The sequence below is a fragment of the Pseudochaenichthys georgianus genome, chromosome 22 (assembly GCF_902827115.2).
Source record: "Pseudochaenichthys georgianus chromosome 22, fPseGeo1.2, whole genome shotgun sequence".
In the NCBI taxonomy this organism is placed as follows: domain Eukaryota; kingdom Metazoa; phylum Chordata; class Actinopteri; order Perciformes; family Channichthyidae; genus Pseudochaenichthys; species Pseudochaenichthys georgianus.
In genome coordinates, this window is record NC_047524.1 from 22,946,896 (window position 1) to 22,969,251 (window position 22,356).

At 41.2% G+C, this 22,356-nt stretch overlaps 1 protein-coding gene and 3 long non-coding RNA genes across 5 annotated transcripts; 1 reads left to right on the top strand and 3 right to left on the bottom strand.

Annotated features, from left to right (window-relative positions):
* Window positions 1–1,065: 1,065 nt before the first annotated feature.
* On the top strand, window positions 1,066–1,858 carry LOC139432913 (uncharacterized). Its single transcript, XR_011642491.1, has 3 exons — window positions 1,066–1,162; window positions 1,552–1,612; window positions 1,725–1,858. It is a non-coding gene; the product is annotated as an uncharacterized lncRNA (long non-coding RNA).
* A 1,045-nt stretch (window positions 1,859–2,903) lies between these two features.
* Window positions 2,904–4,927, bottom strand: LOC139432924 (uncharacterized). The gene is made up of 3 exons (XR_011642494.1): window positions 4,840–4,927; window positions 4,061–4,187; window positions 2,904–3,978 (listed from the first exon to the last, which is right to left on the bottom strand). It is a non-coding gene; the product is annotated as an uncharacterized lncRNA (long non-coding RNA).
* A 5-nt stretch (window positions 4,928–4,932) lies between these two features.
* LOC139432925 (uncharacterized) lies at window positions 4,933–5,902 on the bottom strand. Its single transcript, XR_011642495.1, has 3 exons — window positions 5,776–5,902; window positions 5,312–5,499; window positions 4,933–4,947 (listed from the first exon to the last, which is right to left on the bottom strand). It is a non-coding gene; the product is annotated as an uncharacterized lncRNA (long non-coding RNA).
* Window positions 5,903–7,239: 1,337 nt separating this feature from the next.
* On the bottom strand, window positions 7,240–15,724 carry fosl2 (FOS like 2, AP-1 transcription factor subunit). 2 transcript variants are annotated; one of them, XM_034111391.2, is made up of 5 exons: window positions 15,117–15,200; window positions 14,910–14,995; window positions 12,535–12,789; window positions 11,526–11,633; window positions 7,240–9,880 (listed from the first exon to the last, which is right to left on the bottom strand). In XM_034111391.2, the coding sequence occupies exons 2-5, from the start codon at window positions 14,952–14,954 to the stop codon at window positions 9,326–9,328; spliced, it is 963 nt and encodes a 320-aa protein (XP_033967282.1). In that variant the 5' UTR covers window positions 14,955–14,995; window positions 15,117–15,200; the 3' UTR covers window positions 7,240–9,325. The 2 variants fall into 2 exon arrangements, with proteins under 2 accessions (XP_033967282.1, XP_033967281.1); XM_034111390.2 differs by lacking the exon at window positions 14,910–14,995 and having other exon boundaries at window positions 15,117–15,724.
* Window positions 15,725–22,356: the final 6,632 nt, after the last annotated feature.

Below are 22,356 nucleotides of genomic sequence, written 5' to 3' on the forward strand. Positions count from 1 at the left end.
ACACATCATGCATTGAAGCAACCCTATGTTTCAGCCCTGTTCCAAAAGTGTGGATTCTGTGTCTGAAGCTTTAAATGCAAATGAACTACGCTGAAATGTTGACTCTAATTAAATGTATTATTTCAACAGAGTTAACATAACTGTATTAGGTTAGTTTAAAGCAGTGATATTAAGTTTGACCTTATGTTTTGAATTCAAACTTTTTTTATATTAATATTTTTGCTTTCAACTAACCTAATACAGTTATGTGAAATCTGTTAACATAATACATTTCATTAAAACTGCGGTCACAGTCGTGCGCGCAGTGATGAGCGGGCCCTCGCATCTATGCGCCTGTCGAGGAGAGGTGCCGGTCGACCCGGCGTCAAGTCGATGCACGTGAGTCCTCCGAAATGAGCCGTTTGTCATTTCTCTAATTTTCGCGCCCTCGAGTCCTCGGTCCTCCGGCAGCGACCCGGAAACGGATGTCGGCGAGCCGTCTCGAAGGAAAACACATTTCTCTCAAGGCTCGTCGAGGATCAATTATCGAGGAGGCTGTCTGGAGGAGCCAAGCGATCGACTATTCCTTCGCAATGTGTCACATTGGATATGTTTAAAGGGTTTAAAGGGCAGGAAGAAGAAAAAATCCACCAATTACAATAGGTTCCTCGCACTTTGTGCTAGGACACCGTTGGGTCCTAGCACTCTCTGGCTCGGGCCCTAATTAAGGTCAACATTTCAGTTTATCAGTGTACCTCTCCCCACGCCCCTCTGCCAGATGTTTGGTTTTAAAAAACACAATGGTGCTCTAGCAGATTCAGGTGATAAGGTTGGTTATTGGCTAATGCTTGCACAACCCAAAAAAAATACCAAAACATTGTGACATCACAAAGTGATGTAAAAAATATTAAAGCATATCCAAGTATCAAGCATAATTTACTTTTGATTGATCTTTCTAACTTATAACTTAACTTATGAGACAATATACCTCACCTCTATTGGCTGGCCCAGACCAGAGCCATTTAATAGAAGAGTTACGACATCTCCGTTCACCCCAATGGACCACTTTTTTACAGCAATGGCGGATCGTGGAGCCTCTCAATCGTTCCCCGGAAGTTAGCGCCAAGGCTGGCAGAGCTGTGGAGTTTCTGCATAATAGACCGTTCGTGACGGACTTTTAAAGGTAAGAAGAAGTTTAAAGATGTATATTGCGGATATTATCAGTACATCTGATTCAAATGAACATGTGTATTAAAGGATGTCAGTGGATTATCCCTAAATTAGTAGATTTAGGGAACGTTTACAGATAACAGATTAAGCTAGCATACCGAAGCAAGTTAGCAACACACGTTGAACAGCCTTTTAATTGTAAATTCCGTTCTCTCTATGTCATTTCGTCCAACATGTTGAATTAGAGAAGAGGGGCTTCTAAACGGGATTGTATGCGGGGGTGGAGGGAGTTAAATATTAGATAAATATAACTTTGGTGCGTGTAAGAGTGAGTGTTTTTAGCAGAGCCATATTGTGTCCTTGTGATTCTGTTGATTATTACCTGTCTGTATAATGTTGCAGCCCAGCTGATTCTGGATTGATGGCAAAGGGAGAGGGACTTAAGTGAGAGTGAAAACACAAAGTACGTTTAATACTACTGTTTTATATAAGTAAACACGTTATCTCCCCAAGGCAATAGGTGTGCTATATAGGTGTGTATAACCCTTTCTCCTGTCTGTTACTCCCTCTTTCAGCACAAGAACCAGAGGGGGGTTCAATGGAGCCTGAATACCTGCACTGAGACCCTCACCCTGCACCCTGAGTCTCAACTCTCAGTGTTTTTCAAGCCTTTCCCTGTTTTTTTGTATTAAACAAAACATTAAGCTTTCCCAATGGTGTGGTTTTCGTTTTGTGAAAAAGTGCAAATGCAGTGTTTGTATATAAATCACATATTTTGTTGCTGTTGGTCGTGAAATTGCTCCTGCTGACTTGAGCCATCCATTTTTTCCTCCGCTCTGTGTCAGTGGGGAAGCCGTACATTCGTACTCCTTTCTCTGAGCGATTTGAGCATCCCCAGGCAGCACAGCAAACCATGGTGGCGACTAGGAGGCAGCACAGCAAACCAGGACAACACGGAGGAAAAGGCACCGACAAACTGCATGATATGCTATTCAATGTTTATTGAATTCCATGTATTTGCAATGGATGTTCCTAAAACAACACATTTAACATCATCATCATCATATCCTGTCGGTCTCCTGTCCTTTCTGAAAGCCATAAAGACGACATTAGTCATTTAGATAACTTGTGTCCTCAATTACCAGGGGATTACTGAAACTACCATGAATTTAAGAAAATGGTAGAAATGAATCCAATCTGAATTTTAAAGCATTACTTTAGATCCCCTCCCTCTAAATGTATCAATAAACATTAGAAAGTGATCCTCCTGACTACCATACAAGTTTAAGAAGATACTATTGGTTTGAAAGAATTCAAAGCTATAAATAAACAGCAACAGGCTCTTTAACCAAGGCACTGTTAGTAACATGTAAACTAGTTGTTCACACTAATCCTAATATTATCACTTAATATTAGCAAATTCGATTTTATTTTTGAAAACATATTGATGTAAATACATACACATATCGATTTGTTGTATAAATATTGCAAATCAAAACCTTTATTCACTAATAATTACCAAAAATCGTAGTTCTATCTCCTGTTATCAATGCATTCACATTGCCCGCCATGAACTTCCGGGGAACGATCCCTCGTCTACATGAACCACGTGACGATAACCGTTTTTGGACTTCCGGTGTCGTAACTCTTCTATTAAATAGCTCTGGCCCAGACCATCGTATATTTTCTATAGTTTCGACCATAGACATATAAAGAGTAGACGCCGCATCGACCGCTGCTGCCTATTGGCGCTGACGAGCCGTGGGGCCGCCATCTTGGACCGGTCAGCCGCTCCACTCAGTGTAATCTGTCTGGCAGGCGCAATGAAGTGTCAGCGCATTTTATCAATCATAACTCGCTGAATACAAAACTGATTTTCACGGGGGGGGGGGGGTTCTGCAAACGTCATATATGTAGGCATGATACCGGACACATGATTCGGCGTATTTTAATATTCATAGTAGGCTTAACAGCAATAGAATATTCTGGTATTTGATAGCCTATGTTATGTATGATAGGTATTTTGCAAAAGACACACGATATATAATATATACACACACATAAAAAACCACTAATGGTCTATATATGATAGAGAAGCATATTGTGTAGGCCTATACTCAGCTATTTTAATAAGTTTAAAAATGAAGAAACAATAATACATTATACATAGACAGAAGTTATATATCAGTAAAAATGAATATCTATGTCATAAAAAATGAAAATGTACTTCTACATAAAAAATGTAAATGTTCAAGTTAAACACAAGAACATGACACCACCCCGCCCAAACCATATTTACACAAAGTTGCTCATGACACTCGAATGCCCCGTGCATGCGGCTCCTCCAAAGCATGACTGAGAACCTCTTTCTCATATCTTTGTCTTTGGGAAACCATCAAAATAAAAACGGGAGATTTGAGAGTCAACACAAAAACATTTTAAGAAGGAGGTCAAGCTTATTTTCTTCCTTCTTCTTCCTAGATAGATTAGATTAGATTTTAGATTTAGATTAGGACCCTTTGTGTTTCAGGTGACAAAGACTTCGTCAGGTAATATGCAATGGGAGCCTTCCAATGTCCGTGTAGGCCAACCACCATGAACACAAGAGCCTCAGTAGCAGCATCGGTCTCATTGTTTCCATCACCCATGTCTACAAAAGCAGACATTGACTGGTTATGTGGATTATATTGCACATGTTTTCTGATGGCCATGTCATCCAACATGAGTGAAACACATCCATATTTAGCCTGGTCGTCCTGGCATCTTCTCTCCAGCATATCCAGCATCATCTTGTTCAGGCCAGGCTTGCCATCCACCGAACACAGCCACCTGTAAAAAAATTGAGAAGTAGCTATTTAACGTACTTGCAACCGTAATTTCCAAAAATGAAATTGAACAACATTAAGACTACCTTTTTGTTGTAGTCTCTCTGAGGTATTTGTATGCCTTTGGACCATGTAGATGGAGTGTGAGGGCACATTCTCTGTGGTCCTTTGAGTACTCATGGCCCTGCTTTGCCTTCAAGTCTATTTGAAGATCTGAAATTGTATGAGAAAAAATTAATAAGTCCCCTTCATATAATAGAGTTTAATAAAGAGTGTAAGAGTAAGATGTACATGAATCTCAAAGTGCTACTTTCATCTTCCCTGAGTAGAAATCAAGCCTCTTTGAGTTCTTCATTAATGAGGTTCTTTTCCCTCAAATCCCCCAAAAGAGTCCTCACTGTGGTCTCTGCCCTCTTTTCTCTAGCCATGGCATTCTTCCTCTCTCGCTCGAGACTCTCCACTCTTGCTAAAGCTTCATTGAGTCTGGCCTTAAGAGCAGTAGGAGAAGCAGGCGAGACATAGCTATGATCCCAGTAGAAAGAGGGATGAACATGGTTTGAGTGATGTTTCACTTCACACACAACACTTTGACACAACTAGAGTATGGCCCACATTCTTTCTTATAGTCATCACCTGTCAAAGCCACTCCCAGCATCATGCGTGTGTGTGTGTGTGTGTGTGTGTGTGTGTGTGTGTGTGTGTGTGTGTGTGTGTGTGCCAGGAATGCATGTTCAACATGTCTTCAATTGTGTGTGTATGTGTTTATTTGTGAGTGTGTTTAATATGAGTGGCAGCAAACAAGAGAGATGAGATTTGACTTTGTCTAGGACCATTATGATATGATGTTGAAAATAGAAATACTCACATCATTAGGCTGAGGTTGTGAGTGTGAGGTTGAAGCTTCTGGGTCGTCCTGAGGGGCCACAGACAGGCTCTCTTCAGCTTTTCTGGAAGTAGACCTGCCCTTTTCTGGCTAAAATGAAAAAGCAGAATCACACACACACACACACACACACACACACACACACACACACACACACACACACACACACACACACACACACACACACACACACACACACACACACACACACACACACACACACACACACACACACACACACACACACACACACACACACACACACACACACACACACACACACACACACACACACACACACACACACACACACACACACACACACACACACACACACACACACACACACACACACACACACACACACACACACACACACACACACACACACACACTATTGATAATAGAATATTTACATTTATGAATGCTAATAACCGTATGATGATACACCTACTCTTTGGAGGTGAACCGGGAAGCTGAAGATGGAGGGAATAACACCATCTCTGAGTCGGACAATCTGTCCTGTCAAACTCGTCCTGCTTACAATGCTCACTGCAAATCACGGATGACTCGCTTGCAGTGAACCCTTCCCTCCTCAAAGCAACTTCCCACTTCTTTCTCATATCTTTGTCTTTGGGAAACCTTCAAAATAAAAACGGGAGATTTGAGAGTCAACACAAAAACATTTTAAGAAGGAGGTCAAGCTTATTTTCTTCCTTCTTCTTCCTAGATAGATTAGATTAGATTTTACTGTATTCATCCCACAACGGGGACATTCACTTGTTACAGCAGCGATTTATAAAGTCTCAGTTGGCCATGAACATAATGTTTGCTGGCTACGATTTCGCTGGCGGACATCAATACAGTACAATAATATTCTATTTACAAAATACAACCAATTATAATGTTGAATCTTACTTGTGAAAAGTAATCCCCCGACCCCTGTTCGCAATCGTCCGCCGATTTGCACAGCAATATGCTGCACAGTGCTCTGGCATCTTGAAACCTCTGCTGTCTATGGGTAGAATGTCTGTAGGATGACCGGTCCAAGATGGCGGCCGTATTTCTTGCGCCCCAGCAGCCAATGCGGCGTCTACTCTTTATATGTCTATGGTTTCGACACCCCTGAGCTAGTGTAAATTGACTACTGCCTCCTAGTGGTTTGATATCAGCACTACACTAAATGTACATTAACGCTTTCTAGCAAACTATAGGCTGCTTTTTCATTGGTTTCTCTGCAGTGCAGATTTTACAAGATTTTTTAAGAAAGTCTTTACCAAAATACAAATACAAAAAAGAGAGGACAAAAATAAAAAGTACTTCACGACCCTGGTATGGTGGAAACTTCTCCCACGTTCACAATATCAAAAGGGAAAATATTCAACAAATACTTCCTAATGATTATAATAAGGTTGTAATGTATGTTGACAAAGTCTATGTTACAACTTTAGGAAGGACATTTAAGGAGGAAACAATACTTTTCCAGCCCAGGGGGTGTGACGATGGAAAGACCAGAAGAGACTGTGGGGTTTTCTCTGGAAGTTTTTCCTTGTACGATGTGAGGGTCTAAGGACAGAGGGTGTCGTATTGTCATACTGATATTCTGTACACACTGTGAAGACCACTGAGACAAATGTAACATTTGTGATATTGGGCTATATACATAAACATTGATTGATTGATTGAGAAGAGAACCACTGTTTTTCATACTTTGCTCCCCACACTATAAAATAAAATAAAATAAAATAAAATATTTAGTACTAAATATTTTCTTTACAGGACGGACATTACAATTTATTCGACAAGTTACGATTTAAGTTTTTTTAAAAAACCACTTTATCCCCAAGCTGTGCCAGCGAGTAACACGAACAATTTCTTAATTTTTATAATAATTCACAATACGTTTTTGGGAGTCTCCCAATTTTCAGACTCTAGGGTTAACTTTTAATTGTATTATCTCAAGGTATTCCTAAGATGTTTTTCCAATAGTCTCCCAAAAAGGAAAACTCCAAAGCATTTATTTCCCTCTATTAATCTCTGGGAATTGGTAGAAACATTCTGTAATATTTTCCGCAATCTATGTGTAAAATTGAAATTGGTAAAATGTCTCTGTCTATGTTGGCTCTCAATATGATAGCTGTTCCTTTTTGTGTCCCAGCTTTTCCCCTGGCTTTTATTGCTTTATCTTGTTGTCTTTCAATACCTCCAATAAAAGGCAAACATATTTTCAAATTATCTTATTTTCAAATGTTTAGAATGATGGATAAGGGATGGTTATATCAAGAACAAGAGGACTGAATTAAAACACAATAGGAATAACCAAAAAAGTGTATTTTCTAAGCTGAAAGTGCATTCCCATGAACGAAAAAAAACAATTTCAGGTTGAAAATTATTATTTTTTTATTATTATTCATTTAAATTAACAAACACTGCTATACATATTGCTGTTTTTTTTAATTAATTTTGAATCATTTTGAACAGTTAAAGCATTTGGAAAAGAAGTAATAGTAGTTGAAAACAGGCGACAGACAGTAGATAATATGTACAGCAGATCTACAGTCAATGGCTTTCCTATGTGTGTCCAGAATATTTCAACGTACAGACATTAACAGTAATGTTTTTGGTTATCTTTTCACCTCTTTTAGTCATCATACGGGAACAAATATTCCACATCCGTGCGATGTTAAACCCATCAAAAAGATAAACAGCCGATCTTTCCCATGTAGCAGCAGCTTGTATTGAATTGCAAAGTCCGTTTTCTGCATCCAGCACAACAAAATTCTTCCATCCACAACTTTTAATCATCTGATAACAAAAAGGATTGGAAAATATGACACCCCCATTTGACCCTTGACATTAAATTCATTAGGAATGTTTGAAGTAAACAAAAAAAGTCCCAAATATCGCTGTTGCGTCTTTCTCAGTGCACAGTTTTGAAAACCCTCATCCCTTTGAGATACACACACGTAATACAAAATAATGAAAAAGAAGTGCTTCATAGAACTTCAAAAGGTGTCCCCTCTTTCATCCCAGGCCAGCTGTAAAAAGAGTTTTCCTATTTTTCCCTTCCTTTTTTTCAAAAAGTGAACCACGTCTGGCCCGTTTGTTTAAAGCCAACACGGCTTCCACTAAGTCTCCACAGAGTACCTCGATGTTGGCATATGTTCATACACCCGTAAATCAGCACATCTGACTTAAATTTAAACATAATTTCTTTACTAAAAGTGACAGATTTACAAACACAGTATAAACAGGGTTGACATCATTGGCAGCTGGCGACAGTCTAGACCACAGTGGCTTTTTTCGATTTGAGCAAAAAACCCTCCTTTCAGACAAAGACGGACGAATTACAGGATGTATCAAACACAACTTTTTTGGCTTTTTGAAACCTGACCTGCCCTGAGAGGCGGTGTTGAAAAATAGGTAAGACCTTTTATTTAGAGAAACACAGAAACAAGGTCAGAAAGAATCCAGCGTAGGAGGGGTTCGTTCAGAGACGTTCTGGATGTGACACAATGTGCAACGTTCTTCACGATGGGGTTCTACTACACATAAGAGATATCCCTGACATCAATGTCAATCACATACACTTTGCCATTAACAGGTTGCAAAGTTCAGGTACAGAATCACTGAGGAAAAGCACACCAATACTGTAAAGTCAAGCCACCATGGCAACATAGAAGGTATAGAAGAGTATTGAAGAACTGTTCATTGATTGAAAGTTGGCTCGTATCCTTTGCAACACTGAGGAGGGCTTTGGCCACCGTGAGGATGACCGTTTTGCTTTTCTACAGGCAGATTAAGGAGAGGACAATGTCTCAACAAAACACTATGTCAAATGTTATCAGCACAGGCCATAAATACAATAAAAAGATGGATATAGCGTCAGAAATGTGTACACACTAAGTAGTGATTCCTGAATCAAGGTCCAAGTTACGAACTGACAAATCTAAATGGAAAAGGAGATGAGAGGAAGTCTCTTTCTCTCCTCAAGTAGAAATTCCAGTGGAACACTGACCTCGTTTAGTGATTTATTGATTCGTCTTGGCAGAGTGCAAGTGTCGGACACATGGCTTTTTAAACATTTTCAAAAAAATATATTACGAACGCGCTCTCACGATTCCGAGATTTAGGCAAGTCCTTCTTTATTTTCGTCTTCCCAGTAAACAAGCCGACACTCTGGAGTTGAAATGGCAAAGAGATGACACTTTTATGGGGTTGATGCACACACTTTTTACAAATATATTTTTTTTTTACAGCGAAGCAAAAAAAGAAGAAACACGTGGCGTAGCCCTTGTGGGAATCCATGCGGAGAACGGCTCACATGGTCATCTTGGTCTGGACTTTTGAATGTGCTTATGGGTCTTTAAAAGACACTGAAAGGGGGGAGGAGGGGCGCCAGTTGATTCTCATGTTGCCGTCAGCCACAGTGTTTGTTTCTCAGCTGAGCCGAGCAAAACCCCCCCGCTCAGAGGGCCAGGAGGGTGGGGGAGTTGAGGGAGTCTGAGGACTGATCCCCGCTGCTGCTGCTCCGCCGGTGGGCCTTGGAGCAGGACTCGGAGGAGGGCGAGGGGCTCTCGGGTTCCAGCATGCTCGGGTAGGTGAATATGAGGCTGGGCGCGTTGGGCGTGGCGGCCGGGGTGGACGCCCCCACCACCGGCGTGTTCAGGCTGTCTCCATCTGTGCAATACATGCCTCCGCTGATGACGCCTCCGCCCAGGCAGATGGGCTTGATGACGGAGCGCTGGGGCTTGTCCACATGGTCGTCCGGCTCCTGCTTCACTACCACGTGATTGTTATGAGCCCGGGGGCCCATGTTGGAGCGCATGGTCAGCGGGAGGGGGGCGCACTGCTGGTGATGCGAGTGCTGCTGGTGCCCCGACGACGGGTGGCAATCGTCGATGGAGACCTTGCACACGGGGTTGTGGGCGACCAGCATGAACTCCAGCTTGTCCTTCTCCTTCTGCAGGCCCTCGATCTCCTTCTGCAAGTCGGCTTTCTCCTCCTCCAGCTTCTCAGTCTCCTGCGAGGAGAAGAGGACATATGGTTCAGTATTCACTCTAATGTTTATTTTTTATTTTCGGTGGGGAACTTTTTAGTAGTTTATTCCATAGGCCAGGACTTTTCTATTGGTGACCCTTTATAAATATCAGTCTGACCCTTTCTCTCTCTAAATATCTAAACAAATATTTCAATACGAATAGAAGTCCATTGTTTTCCCTTTAAATTCCTAGTTTAACTTTTATAAAACAATATCCTCTGCTAACACTCTGAGTATATGATATATAGCGTGGGATTAATAATATTTGTTATATAAAGAAATTATATTTTTAGGTTTTACCCAGGCTGTTTAAACAGAGGGAATTTAGGATAATCACTAATAAAAAAACAAAAAAACAACAACTACCACTTATTTCAAGATTAAAAATGTGCAATGTTTACACGTTTATATTCCTAGCTTTAAAGGTCAGACGTCCTTTGGGACTTCAATCGGGCCCTTAAAAATATATTGAATGTGCCTGCCCTAGGGTATAAGCAGGATAGTTATAAATTGATAAAAGCGAATATTGCAACAATAGGTTTTTACAAATGTTCAGAGACTTAATCCCAATACATTGTGATCAAGGCTGCAAAAGATGTTCAACAACCAGGCAGTCAGATGTATGAGTGTTTCTCCAAAGCAACCAAAAGAGGGCACTGTTTGTTTGCTAGAGTTTTACTCACACACAGACAATAAAAGCAAAACTAACAACTTGTCATGGACAATTCAGACACTTAATCTGGAAGCCTTCTGCTGGAATTCGAGTTTCCCATAATGACTGTGCGTTGTTTGTGTCTCGGAGATATAATCTGCATCAGTAGCGTGTCATTAATGTGTCACGGAACAAGACAAAGACAGATCCCTTAAAAGCCGCTTGGCAGAAGAAGATAAGCTGACATGCTGTCTGAGAACTTTGACTCATGGGCAAAGGTATGAGGAAGTGTTTGCAAGGAGCCTGTACCACACTTGTAAATAAAGGATATCAGTAAATCAAAGAGTTTTACAGTTTATGAATACTGCTTTTTATTTTCACTTGGAAGCGACACTTCCTTATTGGGAATTTTTATTTTAAACATCCGTGAGAAGACGGAAAGGTGTTTTTTTTCCCTCGGAGCAATGGCTGTTTGTATAAGTGCACGCAGCATGTCTGTATGTAGGGTTGTGAGACAAGCAATTGGCCCCTTTTTACAAAACGTCCTTCATTCATGCAGACAGCTGCCGACAGCAAATTCCTTTCCTGGGTTTTTTTTAAGGCCTGACAAGCTCAACCTCACTGTAATTCGGCTAATGAGTCCATTTAGATGCTGCGAGACAGCCCTACCTCTGTCTGCAGCGGGCAGAGACAAACAGCTTTTCATCGCCTGTCAGAGACACAGCCGGAGTCAAACCAGTAATGCAAGGTTGTACATTTAGGTGTGGAGATCAATCACTCATCAGAAAAAAAAAGTCTGGACTCCTGCCAAACTTATGCACTAGTGTGACTTCTCTGTGTGAATAAACATCTCCTTTTTATTTATACGTCAACTATACGCATGGCAAATTTGGCAGAGAAACAGGGAGAATGCGAGTTTAGTTGCTTCAGAAACAAAACTGACTCGTGGTTGTTTAGTGCGCTTGTTTTGCTCACCCCTTGCAGCATGTCTGTGAGCTCCCGTCTGCGATTGCGGCATTTGGCGGCGGCTAACTTATTCCTCTCACGCCTTACTCTCCGTTTCTCCTCTTCCTCCGGGGTGAGCTGAGGGCAGCAGAAGGAACACGGCAGGTCAAATACGCTGTCTGACAGGCATGCACCACCATGATCAATATGAAGCGGAGAGCAGCAGTATACACAGGGGCTGACTGAGGACAGTAATGATACCATGATGTAGAATTCATTGGCCTGATAAATTAACTCAATGTTGAATAAATATGATTTATAATGGAAATGTTCCAGGAATTTCTATGACACCCATGACTATGATGCATTATAATCTGCCATTAGCACTGTATAGATAAGCACTTATTTACAACAATAATTAGGACATATTATAAAGTATTTTATAAAGACTTATTAGGTAAAGCATCATAAACTTTATAATAATTGCTGGTCACTCATTTACTTTTTTCTGTACTGATGTTATTGAATTGTAATATCCATAGTTGTTACAATACTATTTGTATAATGCATTAATGTGGGGATTGTTTTTCTTCAAGCAAAGAACAACAGTTAGAAACAATTCTAATCATATTTAAATGTATAAAAAACATTATGTGGAATAATTATGACAATAATAAGACACTACGATTCCTTGCAAATAAAGTCAATGTATGAGAGGAGATATCAAATATTATGATAATTGACCTTATAAGTCATTCAAATGCTCTATAATATGTTGTGAATATTGAATATATATGAGTGTTTGTAAATATATTACACAATGCCTTGAGCAGATGATAGTGAGTTTATAATGCATATAGACAAGGGAATCATAGAAAGTGTTCCAGAAAAAGATAATGGATGCTTTATTTTTAGACAAACCCTTAAAACAGCTATGGAAAATGTAGCTTTATTAATGTTTTATTAAAACCGAAAAATCCCCCTATAGTGGTGTCTTTGTAGTCCTGTGACCCCCATTGTATCAGCCCGGGCCCCTCACCTGTTCATCTCTCTTGCGTCGGCCCCTGGCGTCCCCGATGGAGCGGATGACCCCGGGCCGGGCCAACGTGTTGTGTCCCAGCATCCCCGGGCCGTTGGGCATGTGATGGCCGTACGGGTGGGAGCGGGAGTACGGGTTGGACATGGAGGTGATGACGGTGGGCTGCACCATCCACTGCAGGTCCTGGCTGGTGGTGATTGCATTGATGGTGGGGATGAAGGCACTGTTAGAGCCGGGCATGTCGACCCTGTACTTCTAGAAAAGGAGCAGAAAAAAGAGACATTTCATGAGCATGAGCACATTTAAGGAGGTTTTCCAGTAGGAGTCAACGCATAATCTCATAAGCATCTTAGTTTCTGTGTACGAGCCCTGCATCGTTCTGCCAACAGCACAATCACAGACACACACACCACCCACCATTATCAAATTCACACACTTTCCACATTACGAGCTGGTAGTAATGATTCAATCCACATGGGCAAAGCACTGCGTTCGTAACCCCTGGAGTGGAACAGTGACACATGCTGTGAATCATGTGGGAAAGCCCAAGGTGTCCGCTGCATCTCACTTTACTATAACATGAGACAAATACTGCGAGAGCTACACACGTCTGGACTGGCAGGTGAGATTACATACATGTTACTGTGGACTTCATAGACACACTATGTAATGGGTCATATGGATGCATTTAACTTTCGTTGTCCAGATGGAGAACATTTCCAGATGGAATTTTACGGGATCTGATAAAAATGTAATAAATGTAGAAGTTGGAATCAACTTTGAGTCAACCAAAAACAATATTTATTTCTTGATCTGGGGTATGTCTAAACCCAAACTATTTCTGGTCTGAGGACAAGATAATAATTTTGGCACAAGCCCCTTAAATTAAGGATAAAATCCTTTTAGAAGATGAAATATATCTAGAATTGACATGCATATGTTAGCTAACTATAGTCATAATCACCAATAACATGTCAGATCATGTTACTTCATGCCTTAAGAGTCCAAAAACAAACGGGCTGCTTCTCTGTCTGTGTGCGTAAATTACGCACCCATATTCCCGACTATCCGTCGGATATCCCTGCAGTCCATTGGAACTTTGTTTATCTGGTGACTCATTGTGTATGGGATATGTTAAGCACATGAGGAACGCGGTGAGTTCCAGTAAAGGGGGGGGGGGGGGGGGGGGTGAAGCAGCCAGCTGTAAAGCCAGACACTTAGCCAGACTTATGAGAGCGGAATCTTTTGGCAAGTTTAGCTTCACGATAAGAGCAAAAAACCTATTAAAAAATCCCATTAAAACATAAAGTGATATATTGTATGCAGTAGTGTGTAAGGGAACATTCCTCGAGTCGTTATAGGGAAGACCCAGTGTATAACTCCTGATCTGACACGATATATCTGTCTAATACAATCTGAATTTGTTTTGATGTCCTAATAAAGAGGTCATGTTCCTGCCCGCTTTAATAGGAAACAGGCAGCCAGTGTGAGATTACAGGGAACCGGAGCCATGATGGATAGGGGCCAAAAGTCGTTAACCGTAAAATGTTGCGTGAGCTTGACGAAGTTTTTCCACAGAAATGCTCTCTACGCAAGAGTTGTTTGCGAGGAAGCAACCTCCTCTTCCCGGATTTATAACCAAATATGTATGGAAATATAGGCATGGCGTCCTCATAGCGTCACATACACAGTAGAATATCAGTATGTACGGTGTATATCACTAATGCGTTTTCATTTTTTTGGTTTGGAAATGCAGGCTTTTCATTGCCCTGCGCTCCCGGTCTGTGCCATGTGCAGCGAGACCGTCTAAAAAAAGACTACAATCTAAACCATTTCATTTCAGAGTCCAATAACATAAACATCTGCCACAAATGTCAACTTAACACATTTTGATAAAGTAATCGTCTTTGGTGCTTTCCAACATGGATCATCACCCCTGTGTCAATGCCTGTATGTGGCAGTACTCGCCTGTTGCCTTCTCCTTAGGCTCCATCTTTACCCAGTACATTGCTGTGTAAATAGCTGAAGATATGGCATGTTCTACAGGAATTATCATAACTATTATCTGCGTAAAATACGGTTTCCAACGCGCAACAATCCCACAAATATGACAGTTTTGCGCACGGATATGAGAGATGAGAGGACATCACATTCAATTCGTCTCGTTACACCAAATCACATCTAACCTTTACGTATAGAAGTCGTGTTTAATGGAAAATAAGGAAATAATATGTATTTGTGCAAAATCTACATTTCTGTGCCCTTTATCGCGCGCCATGCCAGTGCGCACATTATATATGTAACCAAAGGTGCATCACCCGGTAGCCTACTAGATAAGCTTAAGGTAGATTTAATAGATAATGAGTCCAACATACTTGTGAATACATCGAGTGTTGTATTTGTTGAGTCACCGATGTCATTGGGTTCAAACGTTTTCCCCCCAAGAGTATGCAATTACAATCTATAAACGCGGAAAAAACAAATTCACATACAACCTGTAGGATAAGATGTTTCGCACTTTACACCGTATTAAAGGCTAGGTTATCATGTTCAGGTAATGTCGCGGTGTTTCCTGCTGGTACCTGGTAGCTTGAGGTAGAGATCGGACTTCCGATCGTGCTGCTGCCGCTCGTGAAGGACTCCTGTTGGGCCGGAGAGGTGCTGCTGCCGCGGGACGACGTGTCGTAGTTCCCGGAGTAGTCCTGGTACATGGTCCAGGGAGGAGGGAAGATTTCAGCAGACTGTTTGAATCTGAAACCCTCCCTTTTTTTAAATCCTCGCAGAAAAAAGGCACCAACAGAAGAAGAAAAAAATCCTCTGACTTGTTGTTAATTTGGGATATCCAGAGAATAGTTGGAAATAGGTGCTCCTCTAAACTCACCTACAACATCGTTCAGATATTGCTATTTAGATATTTTCTCCTGCGCTTCCTGTTTCTTATTTTTATTCAGGTAAACTACGCTATAAATTCTCTCAGGTGCGCAAACTTGAACCTAAAGTCAAATCCAGTTGAGACAAGTGAGCCTGTATTAAGAGTGACTCACGCAGGTTAACAGTCGCTAATCTGCGGAATACTTCGCTACTCTATCTGAGCTCTGTGCTGTTTACGGAACAGTTCTAACTTTTTTTTCTCTTTTCCTTTTTACCACACTTCCTACAGATGACTCACTTCAATGGCACTATGAAGAACTGCAACGGCTTTTCAACACCAACGAAAGAGCCTACGTCACAGCCTGGGCGTTGCGACTTGTGCGCGGGGAGGGGTCGTGTCCGGATAAGGCAGTGAAAAAGAAAAGTTCCGCTGTGACCGCCTCGCGCGGAGCACACTGGAGATATAAAGGAGGAGAGGGATGCGGGAGAAGTAGCTCGGATATTTGCGGGGAGGTTTATTTTTTCGTTTCGAACGTCAGTGCCTGCTGCGGAGTTCACGATTTGTCTGACTTGCTTCGGTCCATTGACGCATGTTTTCTAAAATGGACAGTTGCGTCAGAGAGCGCGTGTGGGTTTCCTTGGTAAAGGAAGCGTCAGACACTGGAGGGATTCCCTCCCCTCGCGCGCTGCACTTCGGACTCCGGAGCTCTGAGCGCGCGGGTCTCGGTCCGGTTACTGATTTCAAAGCTTTAAGTGTGAGGATAATGAGCACTTGGACACACGATTGGTTAAAGTCGCAACAAACATGTACACTCACGTAGTAAGAGTGAGTTTAAAGCAGTAAAAGCAACAGTTGTTTTGCTCCAGAATTCGACATTTGTCATCATCATACAATTCCTAATAAGAGCAGACAGCGTTATTTCATCTGTTTAAGTCTCGCGAGCTCAAATCCACCGCCTTTTATCCGTCCCTGTTAATAAAGACCAATGAAAATGATTGGACATGGACAATTATGCACAATTGCGTCTGTGTGTTATTTGTGCGTCAATTGGAGAGCGTGCAAAAGGATGGCAGCAAGACCATGCAGATGGTCAAATTAACGTGGCCCACTGCTCAGGTTTAGATTAATGTTATTACTAGGCCTACTACTACTACTACTACTAATAATAATAATAACAGCTTCAAAGGAATCTCAGTGAAATGTGGGCTAATTGTAACTCGGACGCAGCGTATAAACAAGGGCACGGCGCCCGGAATGTGACACACGATATGAAATGGCGTATTAAGCATAATCCAATCTGCCATGGTTCCTATTTTAATCTGTATAGCCTAACTGGTTACATTGAGCTCTCTTAAAACTGTGTGCCAGAAAGAGTAGCTCCATCAAAAAAGTTTCAGAAGGGGGAAGTTGTGTCGAGGGGAAATCATCTGCGGGGGGGTTTATGAGGTGACCACGTCAATTACACTACTCCAGTTCCTCCAATATGTCACCCTTTCCAAAGTGGGTGTCATTTTCGCTGCATTGCCTTTTGACCTGTGATCTGTGTGGAAAGCTTCTGAAAGCACCCAGATGTTCAACAATTTGAATGATATTAATTCATGATTAATGTTTATCATGGAGCCAACGACACACGCTCTTCACCCGCGACGGTGTTGCTAAGCGACACAGTTTCATCTAAATAGCTTGGGGGAAATCTAATCTGCCATAGTCCTATAATTAATGCCGTAATATCGTTTGAGATGCGCCCATCGGCGTCAATTTGGGGCTGGCAAGGTATGGCACTGTGACAGGTTCTGTTCCCGTATGAGTCCAATTTAGTTTTTTAAGTAGGCCTAGGCTACACAATGAGATATCACGCACACATTGGAACACACAGCGTTCAGTGATGCCTGTCAGTCAGACGGTGCTGCTCCAATTTGTCATTCGTCTCACGGATGTTGTTAGTGACAGATTCAGGGATTTATTAAAAAGCTGAGGGGCTGACCTGGGATGATCTGCAGGTCGCGAGCCTCATCTCACATCAGAAGGAATCAGCTCCAAGTAGAATATATTAGCAGCGGATCTGATGGACAGAGAGGCTGACCTGACGCGCTACAGGTGTCCGTGACGTCAGATGGGTCGATGGCCCTAATGCTGCTTTCAAGAACCCGTCTGAATTTGAAAGGCAGTCAAAGACGTAGAGAGTAATGTCAAAAATATGTCTATATGAAAATGAAGGTTTGGTGACACATGCATGGTACAGATAGTTGCAGCATTATGTTGAATACATTTGGTAAAGAAAAAACTACTTTGTCTAAAAAATTGCGAAAAATAATGCAATAAAAAAGGTTTTCAGTTGGTGCCATCAGTGGAGGAGGACACATTCATATCTTATAAATAAGTAGACTACTAATATTACAAAATAAAAATACTTGTCCTGCAATGAAAATGTTAACGTGAAAAAGTATAATTAGGTACATGTACTTATTAAGGACAGTTAGGGTAAAAGTAGTAAATGCAAAAATATCTCTCGTGATAATTCAATTATATGTTTTATTATTATAACTTAAGCATTAATGTAAACACATGATTTTACTGTTGTGCCAGTTGAAGTACAGCTCATATTAAAGCTATTTTGTATAGGACAGCAACTAAGGATTTTTGACCATTATGCAATAATCTGCTGATTATTTTCTTTGTTAATTGATCGATTGTTTTGTTTGTAAAAAATCGGAAAAAAGTCAAAATTATGTCACTATTATTATGATTATTATTATAACATATTTGTATTTATTATGTAAAAATGATTAAGCCTTCAGAAATGTTAAGGGAGGTCAGAGCTATTGTCCTCAACAGTTTTGTGGAGAATAAAAAAAAGATGTAAAAAACGGTAGACCCTAACCCTAAAATGAATCAATTGCAGTGTTATTGAGTTCGTTTTTTCAAAATAAAAAGCAGGGAAAAAGTCAGCGGAACAGAGACTGCCTGAGTCAGCATTTTCAGATCTCACAATAATCATTGTGTTTTCCTTTGACACTTTTACTTTCTCCTTCTTTCTTGCCCTTGCCCTCCATTGTTTCCTCCCCCTGAGCGTCACTCAGCTGTCATGTTGCAATACGTTAACCTGGATAATAAAAGCTTGCATGATCAGCGTGGCTAATCTCACGGCTCAGGTGCGCAGGACACACGCAGGCAGCAAAGTGCTGACTCGGGGCACAGACAGTGCGTTCATGAACTCTCAGTGTGACTGACAGTAGGATTCATTGTGATGCTAGTGGTGCATTAACACACTTTCCATAAGGTAAAGGTATTATGATGCAACACAGCAGAGACGCAGCAATGCATGTCTGCTACAAGTCCACTACATGGTACAGGAAGCAGGCCAACACACTCCTTTTCTTTTTCCCACACTGTTGAGAATAAAATAAAATAAATCCCATATGGCTCGGTTTCCTCTGACAATGCAGAGGCAAAACCTGTGACTTTTTAAATAGAAACCCAATCAGCAGTTTCATCAGCATGCCCACTGTGCAAGAAGATAGCTTTTTCCCCTCTAAAGAGTCTGGATGCCAGACTAACCGACAGCTTCTGTGAATTAAAGTAACCATGCTTCAGTGATTTAATCTACTGGTTGCCTTGGTGACTCATGTAAAGCAGTCAAACACAACAGCACAGAGGGATAATTTGATCGCTCTTGACCTCTGGAGTGTGGGATTGTGGAGAGAAGAATATTATTTCATTGGCTGCATTATCCTCCAATGAGGCCAATCACATTCAGGTATGCAGGCAGCGCCGCAGCTGCTGCTCAGCATCTTCCTCTTGTTCACATGCAGTGTATCCGGACTGCATATTCAGACACGCTCACACATTCATGTCAACATCCTCCGGCTGCTTGAATTCCTTATGTGAAAGCAATTCATTAACGCAAACGCGAGCATTCAGTGTTTCGACTGGGAAAGGATGAAGATTAGAAGAGTTAGAGAACTAATGACCACAAGTGTTCACAAGGCTGTGCATGGGGTATCTTCAGATTTTTCACAAATGTGATCATATTAGACTAGACAATCATAAAAAGACATGTTACTCAAGCCACGATTCATTCTATTAATTCCAAGCAGGTTGAAACTTAATCGATCCAAGTTGATCCACTTCCTTTGAACCAATTCGAAATCATCCAATCAAATTGCAGAGAGACAACCATATAGGACTAATGTTACGTAACTGAGGATCACTTATAAAAAGTATGTGGTGGTCAACCAAAAAACAAATTACATGCAAAAACGCAGATTGAAATTGGTCAAGAGCACATTATGAGCTGTTTAGGACTTGGGACACAAAGACTTGAGTCTTACTTGTCACTCGCAAAACAGTGACTTTGTTTTCAGTGATTCATTGTCACAAGAATTGCAGGTCTGCATATTCAATAGGGTTATGCTTGAGGCTAAATATTTCATTTGCAGACCAGAGGCGGATTTAGGATTGTAGGAGATCCGGGGCTTAGCCCAGGAGTTGTTGGGGGGGGGGTAAAGTGCTATTTTTTTTACAAGTGGGGGGTGGACCAAACATCCTTTAGGGGGGGTCGTCACCTCCTCTAGGGGGGTCCGGGGGCATGCTCCCCCGGGAAGATTTTTTTTTTTTTAAATATTGAAGTTAAAAGTATCAATCTGGTGCACTTCGAGAGCAACATTAACCCTACCTTAATAATACCTTAAAGGGGACATATCATGCTATATTTGAACAATATATTGTAGGGCCATACCTATATAAAGTATATAAATAGTTTTTCTTTCAAAATACCAAACAGATCCTGCATTTTAGCCATGCCTCATTTAGCTCTATTTGCTCTTTCCAGTGCTGTTTTTGCAGGGGCTGATTCTGTGAGCTGCACCACGCCCCCCTGCAGGAGAGGGGAGCGTGCTTTGAGATCAGCTGCTAGGCTGCAGCGGGGAGAAGAGGGGGAGAAAAAGAGATCTCCGTCCTCCGTGTCTTATTCTTATATTATTATATAGAGTCGTTATTCATTTGTTTTAAAGCTCAATAAATAACAAAGAAGACCTTTGACCGGCACTTTTCTAATTTTGTCCGGAAGATTTACACTTTAACGGACATGTTGAGCGGCGAAATAAAAATCTAACTGAAACTCTGCCGCACGGTCCCCTCGTTCCTTGGAAGAGCCGGAGAGGAGGGTGTTTGTCATCTACTGGTGGACTACCGGAGAGAATTACAGCGAGGGAGCAAACGCTTCCCTCGGGGAGGGAGAAAAAGAGCCAGAGCAGAGTATAAAGGGCAACCATGCGCGGGAAGTCTTCTTCGCTACTTTTGTGGCAGACTACAGCGCCACTTACAGGCCTGGCATATGTACTACAGCGTCTCCAGCGCAATGGCCGGCCGTGGCCCAACCCCACATTCCCCTGATAGGTGGAGAATTGACCAATAAGCGGAGCACCACTTCTGTGACGTAGAAAATAATTCAAGATCAGTCTGTATCAGATCCGTTGCAGCCCCGTTTTTAGAGATTTGGGTATGGAGGAAAAGAGAGAGGGTTGTGTTTTCTGACACTTGGTGAGTTCCCTGGAACACCGGGGACTAGGGGTGTAACGGTTCACAGAAGTCACGGTTCGGTTCGTACCTCGGTTTGGGGGTCACGGTTCGGTACGGTTCGGTACAACAAGAAAAAGCAAAAAAAAGTCCCAAATGCATAATTCCAGGTTTTCTGTTATTTATTTTTGAACAGTAGTGCAAGTGTCAGTTTAAAAATAAGGAACTCTGACATTTTAAATAATTAACTGTATTAAACAGTTAAAAACAAACCACAAACAGTACCACACACACTCAGATGGCCATATTATCTATAATGGTTGATGTCAAACAAAAAGGTTTCATCAAGCTGTAAAACTAAAAAGAATGTCTTGAAAATATGACATCATAAATAATAAGAAAGTGTTTCAAGAACGCAAAGTCGTTGAAAAAATATGCCAAAAGCTTCCGTTATTTATTTTGGTCTCTCGGCTTTCATGTCTATTGGTTTATTAAAAACAGCGGGGATCAGCTGTTGAACTGCTGTTGTCTTTTGCCGGGCTCCGGTGATTGGCAAATCTGGGTGATGCCTTCTGATGTGATTTAGCATGTTTGGCGTGTGTTCCCATTAGCATACCGCACCGCTATCGAACAACGCCGACACACCGTCCTCTTCCGATCCACTGCACATTGCTTATCGTTTTATAGATCTATTCTCATCCACCATCTTTGTTTGTGACGTAAAGAGTGTAAGAGTCACGTTTCTGAATCGGGCACTCTGAGTGGATGCAGTCACAGCCAATCGGATTTAGAGTGTTGCCTGTCAGTTCCGTTGCCTGTCAGTTCCGTTGCTATGGTTCCGTTGTTATGTGTACTGAAACGAGAGCCGGTATAATTCCACGCGCGAAAACAAAATAAAAATTGGAATACGTTATTTTAGTGTCTTAAAAGTAGACTGAGGTATGAAGGGTTAACGTTACATCTTAGAATAATTTGTAGTCATGTTCTGTATACATACTAACATATAAGGGTATTGACTTAGTGTGGTTTATCTTTTTGTCGCTGCTTTTAATTTAAACTGAGCTGTTGTGTTCATCAGTAAAGTGGAACTTCTGTGTGAACTATTCATATCTTAAACTGCACTGTAACTTTTTATTAATGTACTTTTTCTTTTAATGTTTCTTTTATTATCTTTTACTGTTTTTAAATGCCTTTGTCTGAATGTCTTTCATTTTTGTAAAGCACCTTGAATTGCCTTGTGTTGAAAGGTGCTATATAAATAAACTTGCCTTGCCTTGGTTACTCCATGTTTACTAACTATAACATTAACGTTACATCACTCTTTTTCACTTCTTACTCAGTCAGCCAGAGTGCAGATATCACCATTAGATTCACAAACCTGAAACATCATCCATTTCTTCACTGCTGGTGATGACATTGTTGTCAGCTGCTGA

What these genes read in the sequence shown, in the direction of transcription:
- fosl2 (XM_034111390.2), bottom strand. Translation starts at nt 15,245, where the DNA reads ATGTACCAGGACTACTCCGGGAACTACGACACGTCGTCCCGCGGCAGC. An exon ending in GACGCAAGAGAGATGAACAG is followed by an intron (nt 11,634 to 12,534) that starts GTGAGGGGCCCG and finishes TGCTGCCCTCAG; the next exon opens with CTCACCCCGGAGGAAGAGGA. An exon ending in TCACAGACATGCTGCAAGGG is followed by an intron (nt 9,881 to 11,525) that starts GTGAGCAAAACA and finishes TTCTCCTCGCAG; the next exon opens with GAGACTGAGAAGCTGGAGGA.